General features: G+C 45.0%; 1 protein-coding gene across 1 annotated transcript; it reads right to left on the bottom strand.

The window, feature by feature from the left end:
- Window positions 1-1,441: 1,441 nt before the first annotated feature.
- RPS4X (ribosomal protein S4 X-linked) lies at window positions 1,442-5,839 on the bottom strand. Its single transcript, XM_061136232.1, has 7 exons — window positions 5,734-5,839; window positions 4,777-4,854; window positions 4,391-4,571; window positions 4,061-4,158; window positions 2,712-2,883; window positions 2,123-2,280; window positions 1,442-1,613 (listed from the first exon to the last, which is right to left on the bottom strand). The coding sequence occupies exons 1-7, from the start codon at window positions 5,734-5,736 to the stop codon at window positions 1,512-1,514; spliced, it is 792 nt and encodes a 263-aa protein (XP_060992215.1). The 5' UTR covers window positions 5,737-5,839; the 3' UTR covers window positions 1,442-1,511.
- Between the last annotated feature and the right edge of the window lie 474 nt (window positions 5,840-6,313).

The raw sequence follows: 6,313 nt of genomic DNA, 5'->3' as shown, positions 1-6,313 counted from the left end.
GGGTGGCAGGAAGAGAATCCAGCTGCATTCAGGGACCCCTGCCTTCTAGTCCTTTAGTCTCCATTTCTCAAGGGCACCATACAAATTACTTCTGATCTGGCCCCTCATAACTGCTTCTGGATAAGCTCCACTCTTGGCAAGAGAAGGCTTAAGTAACATGTGCCCGGCAAGCCCTTTTCTGCACCCCTCTATTTGGCTGGACCCAGTTCTGCAGAAATTCCCTTTAGGCTGTTTAAGCAGAGTTCCATTGGCCCCAACAAGTTGTGCTTTAGTTTGCAATATGGAAGGCAGGGATGCCCTGTGGGGCCAAATCTGGGTCTGGGGGACCCCTGGGCTGTTTGCTAGTATGTTGTATGTTGCTCAGTTCTTTGGCTTGACTCCAAGCCCAGGACTCAGCCTGGGGAAAGGGATGCTGCCCCAAGATACAGCTTCTCAGCAGGCTTCCTGGTCCACTGCACCCACAGGCCTGGGCACCAGGTATATCAGTAGACATGCCCAGTTAAACTTGCAGTGATTTCACACAGGTTCATTTTACCTCAGATGAAGAAAAGAAAAACTGTTTTTCACTCCAAATCCTGCCACAAGGGGAAAGGGAGATTTAGTTGTTTTGAGCAGTCTGTAGCTAGACATTATGTGAAGGTGATATATACAGGGCAGTGGTTAACACATGGGCATTTTGCTCCTCTGGGAGATCTGGCATTACCTCATGTCAGTTTCTGATTATCACAACCAGAAGAATAAAAGGGCTGTTCTAGTGGGTTAGGGGCCAGGGATGCTGCCCAACATCCAACACACAGGACAGCCATCCCCTCCCCTGCCCTGCCCCCACATAAAGATCGAAGAGTTCTGCTATGGGAAGCCAAAGTGGTTTTAGGTCTTGGCAGGAAGACATGCTGGTTGATAACACAGGGTAATTGACACTTTTAAGAAGCCCAGAGTTTGAAATGAGGAATAGGTCAACTGCTGGCCCCTCAACAGAGGCACCTCCCAAGACTGGTAAAAACGTGATTTTGCAGTCCTGAGAAATGGAGTTGAGGACTGAATGCTACAGTAGCTGGAAAATGATAAAGACAAAGTCCAAGCAAGTGTACTGCTTGGCAACAAGAGCCCAGACCTTTATGATGAACTGTATTCAAAACTGGACATTTTAACCCTGCCATTTGGCAAGTTGGGCACAGAAGTGGGAAAAACAGATGAGGCAGGCTTATAATATGGGGTAGTGCAATAAAGACCAGAGAAAAGTGGGGGATTAAAAAAAGATACTATGTATAAAATAATTATCAGTTACTTGTTTCTCCTTCTTGCCAAGGTTTGACACATTCTCCTACAATCATTGAAGTCTAGCCTATAAGAGACATCATATCCCAGAATGCCAAGCCTGCCTGAAAATTCAAAGCAAGAAAACAAACCAAAACCCAAACCACAACAAACACCAAAGATGTTATTAATCACTTGGTATTATCTTTAATTAAGTACAAAGATTTTTCCAATCACATCACATAGAGATCATTTTATCCACTGCTCTGTTTGGCTGCCAATCTCTTATCTCTCTCCTCAGCAATGGTAAGGCGAATACCCTTTCCACGGGGAAGAGAGATCCACGGTTTGTTGCCCTGGAGGAGAAAAAAAGGAGAATCAAAACCTGCTATACACCATTAACAGGCTGGCACATGCTATGTTTATGTTTGTCAAGAGGAAGAGACGCCTGTTTGTGAAAGCACTCAGCAACAGTCAGGCAGTCATTTATCTGAAATATCCATTTAAAAATTTTTGCCCATGTATGTAAATGCAAACTACAATATCCTAATATCATAATTAGTCTTAGATATATTGAAATTGTGCCCAAGGCCAAGCATTAGCTTACCTCCCCCCACAATCTCCCACAGGTACAAATTAAAGAGCCAAACTATAAGGTATATTCATTCCATTACTGGCACTTTTCACCAACCCAGGTTACCCATTCCCCCCACCTTCCGTGATGCTGAAAAGGCACAGGTTTGCCTCAGCCCTGCTGTGAGCCCTATCCCAGAGAAGGCTTTATTTATAACAGGTTTAGCAACAACCAGGAGCTACAATCCCAGCATTTTACAGGTTTCCCTGGACTAGAGAAACCCAGACTTACTTTGCCAATAACGAAAATGTTTGAGAGCCGTGTGGCAAAGCTGTTGCCGTTCGCATCTTTCACATGAACTACATCAAAAGAACCTGGATGTCTCTCCCGGTTTGTAATCACACCAATTCTTCCCAGGTTAGCACCTCCAGTCACCATGCACAGGTTACCTATATAGGAAGGAAATGGTAGTCAATGAGAGACAGGTTTCAAACAAAGTCGTTAATCTTCCAAAGTACAATTAATTTTCTGCTACTGTTGTGACAGATTTGGGGGATGAGTCAATTACAAAAGGCTGTATCTCAGTTCCCTCATGGCCACCACAAAATTACAATGACACAAGGCTTTGCTTTCCCACATGTTCATTTCTTAAAAGACTTGCCCGTTCCCAGTCTGTTACTATATCAACAAAAGACATCTAGCTTTGATTGCTAATTAAGTGCATATTAGACCACAAACCCCAAAAATAAAACCCTGTACCCAGGCCTTGTACAAGTCCTAGATTCAATCAATTTAAAAAAATAAAAGCAAAGTACAGCTCTCATGCCTGCCTATGAGAATTCTGCCTAAAGGGAATGCCTATGTAGCAGAGGCTGCTTACCAGTGTCAAATTTGATGAAATCAGTAATCTTGCCAGTCTCCAAGTCAATCTGAATGGTGTCATTCACCTTGATGAGGGGATCAGGGTAACGGATGGTACGAGCATCATGGGTTACCAGATGAGGGATTCCTTTTGTCCCCACAAATATCTTTCTTACTTTGCACAATTTATACTAGAAACACACAAGGGTCAGCCACATCAGTCTAGCTCACAGGTACTATGCTCCAGAGTACAATGACAGTTCTGTCACCACCTTGAAGATGTAACCAGCAGCTAAAGAACTATAGCTGAATAATGGTGTTCTTGACTTTTTCTTCCCACTCCCCAATAAATTCATCTTGCACACTGCCCCCCTTCTAGATTAATCTTCCTTATTTCTTATGTGTTTTCTTTGTAGCACTGTATCAACCCCAAGGCTAAAAGTTCAAGCAACTGGAAGGCCTCACAACCTGGGAACTACCAGGTGGGCTAATCACTACCATTTCCTCCCCCCTCAAATGAAGTTACAGCCCCTTTCTCAGGTTAAGTCTGTGACAGCTTGAATTCTTACCTCCTAACTCACCCAGCTAACAAGTGCCTCTTAATGGCTCCCTCTACATCACAATTGAGTTTTTTTTTCACAATTGAGTTTTGTCTCACAAACTTGCAATTGCATTACCAGTTCATCGAATCAACTATTTCACAAACCATTTCACTTTTGGATTTTTCACTCCCCAAAAGATTCTTTAAATGAATCAAATCACCTTGATTCCATTGGACATGCTCTCCAGCCTGCTGGTAACAATGCAGCTAAGGAAATTAGGAGCTGAATCACCCAATCGAATTAACCTTCATTTACAGCCAATAATGGAAAAAGCCATGAACTTATACATAAAACCACAACAAACTGGATTAAATAATCAATGTCTGTAACCTTTTGCGTTATCTCAAATTAGTGCCCTGAAGGTTATTGGTTCTTTCCATTAATACCTTTCCCCTCCCCCGAGTAAAGCTAGACAAAAGGCCAACTGGACTTGCTAGACTAGACATTGGGTTTTCCAGCCCCTTATTCTTAAAAGGACCCACACTTCATATACTCAAACATTTCTAGAAGTCACTCTCCTTGCCTCAAACAAAAAAAAACACCAGCAACCAGAAGTCACTGTTCAGTGCGAATTCATTTCTGCGATAAAAAAAAAGGTAACAATCTGTTGAAGATGCTAACTGGACTAGATGTTTCCAGGTATAAGATTATAAGGAATCCTAATATACCTACCTCACCACAATGGATCAGCCCATGTACTTAATTCAGGCTGTAACTTAGAATCAAGTACTTTAAAACAACAGCCCAGCCTGCTTGCTCCACTCACCTTGGCCTCCTCAGGTGTAATACGATGAACAGCAAAGCGACCCTTGGTGTCATAGATCAAACGAAAATTCTCTCCAGTCTTATCAATGCTGATGACATCTGATATCAAACAATAACTAAGGTTACTACAGTGAACCCCAGTAGACCGTGCTGAGCAATAACCACACGTAAGGAAAAAAAAATCCATATGCTTCCCATTTCGAATACCAAAGACTCTGACAGAAGTTCACCAGGATTTAATAATACAACCACCTTTTTAGAGAGCGAGATTAAAAAAAAAGATTAAAAAAATATCAAAGGGGCCACCAAGTGCCCACCACTAACCACTTACCCATAAAACCAGCAGGGTAGGTTATATCTGTGCGGACTTTGCCATCGATCTTAATGAAACGCTGCATGCAGATCTTCTTTACTTCATCTCCAGTTAGGGCATACTTAAGTCTATTCCTTAGGAAAATGATTAGGGGGAGACATTCCCTTAGCTTGTGGGGGCCGGTAGATGGACGAGGGGCCTGCAAAATGATAACTTTATTTTTAAAAAGGTACCTCTCAAGTCCCCAGTTTCAGACTGCCCTGACCCCAAAATGACTTCTGGCAGGCAGTGAAAGAAACATTTTCCGATACAGTAATCAGGGATATCCGACACATAAAGAAACAGTACAAAATGTCTCAAACCTACAACGTAAAGAAACATAGTTACAATATAATGATACTTACAAACACACCAGTCAGTTTATCCAGCATCCAATGTTTTGGAGCTGCTACGCGTTTCAGGTGCTTCTTGGGACCCCGAGCCTAAAGTTTCAGATTTTAATACTGTTAAATTGTTTCAGGTGTTTTCAAGAACAGCTTACACAATTATTCTCGAAAGAACAGCACTGTTTCCTCTTCAACAAAAACACACACAGCAAACACTACAGGTGCCGCAAACTGCAACCAGTTTCCTTATTGTTAATTGATTACTGTCTCTTAGAACAGTATTTCCTGTTACTAAGTTATTTATATATTACTGCTTAAAAGTGTGTATGCTTCTAGAGGATGTTTTTACTAGGACACTGCTGGTGAAACAGCCAGGGGATGGACTTCAAGGCACACAGCCAGCCAGCAACAGAAATGGACCAGAACTCAATCTGTGCTTCTATATCAAACAGAAATCTTCTCGAAATATATCTGGTTTTCAAGTGTTAGCTGTTGAGATACTGGCACAACCACGTGCCAATAGCTGCTTCCTCAAACTCTAAAGTAGCTAAGATCATTTTTCACCTTAAAGTGCGTATACTGAATCTCACCGATCACATTAGCTAAAGTCAGAGCGTGCCAAAGACACGACGGAAATAATCTCTTCTCCTGCCCCAGGCCAGACGTCTCTCCTCCGGGCCCACCCGGGGCTCCGTTCTGGGAAGCAAGCCGCTCCTCCCAGGGCCGCATGATGCGTGGCCGGGTGTGGCCAGCCCAGATACCGAGGCCTTCCCGCCAGCAGTACCAATTTCCCCCTACAGCTGAAAGTTGGTGTTCGCTATCACCCTCCACCCCGCCTGTGCCCATCCCACGAGGCCCCTCTCCCTTCGCCTCGGCCCGACCACCCCCCGCGAGAGTCCCGGAGTCCCGGGCAGCCCCAGCCCTGGGAGGATGGAGGCTGATGGACCTTCAAGAGCTCGCAAAAATCCGCCTTACCATGGCTGCGCTAGGCACGAAAAGAGGCCCGCCTTCTTCCGGCGAGCGGAGAAAACGGGGCCCGAGTCTGCGCGCGCAGGAGCCTTGGACCCGCCTACCAGCTCCGCCCTTTCACGGCAGGCGAGGAGGCTATCTTGCCACCTGCTGGTGGGAGGTCAGAGGTCCGGGGCTTGGAAACCACCGTGGAAAAACGGGTGTCTCCCAAGGGCGAGTTCCTCCCTCTCCTTTCCCGCCCTCGTCCCTCCAGTATTTGCTGAGGACCTCTGGAGCGCTTGAGGACTTCCCTGGTGGCTCAGACGGTAAAGCGTCTGCCTACAGTGCGGGAGACCTGGGTTCCATCCCTGGGTCGGGAAGATCCTCTGGCGAAGGAAATGGCAACCCACTCCAGTACTCTTGCCTGGAAAATCCCATGGACAGAGGAGCCTGGTAGGCTACTGTCCATGGGGTCGCAAAAAGTCAGACACGACTGAGCGACTTCACTCTGGAGCACTTGATTCTGTGTTAGGTGCTGGACCAAGATGAGTTAGACAAGCTCTCTTGCCTAAAGTGAGGCTACTTTAAGTCCCACATATACATGACC

This window comes from Dama dama, chromosome X (genome assembly GCF_033118175.1).
Source record: "Dama dama isolate Ldn47 chromosome X, ASM3311817v1, whole genome shotgun sequence".
Classification (NCBI taxonomy): domain Eukaryota; kingdom Metazoa; phylum Chordata; class Mammalia; order Artiodactyla; family Cervidae; genus Dama; species Dama dama.
The sequence above is the reverse complement of the archived record's forward strand: the minus strand, read 5'-3'. Positions and strand labels throughout refer to the sequence as shown.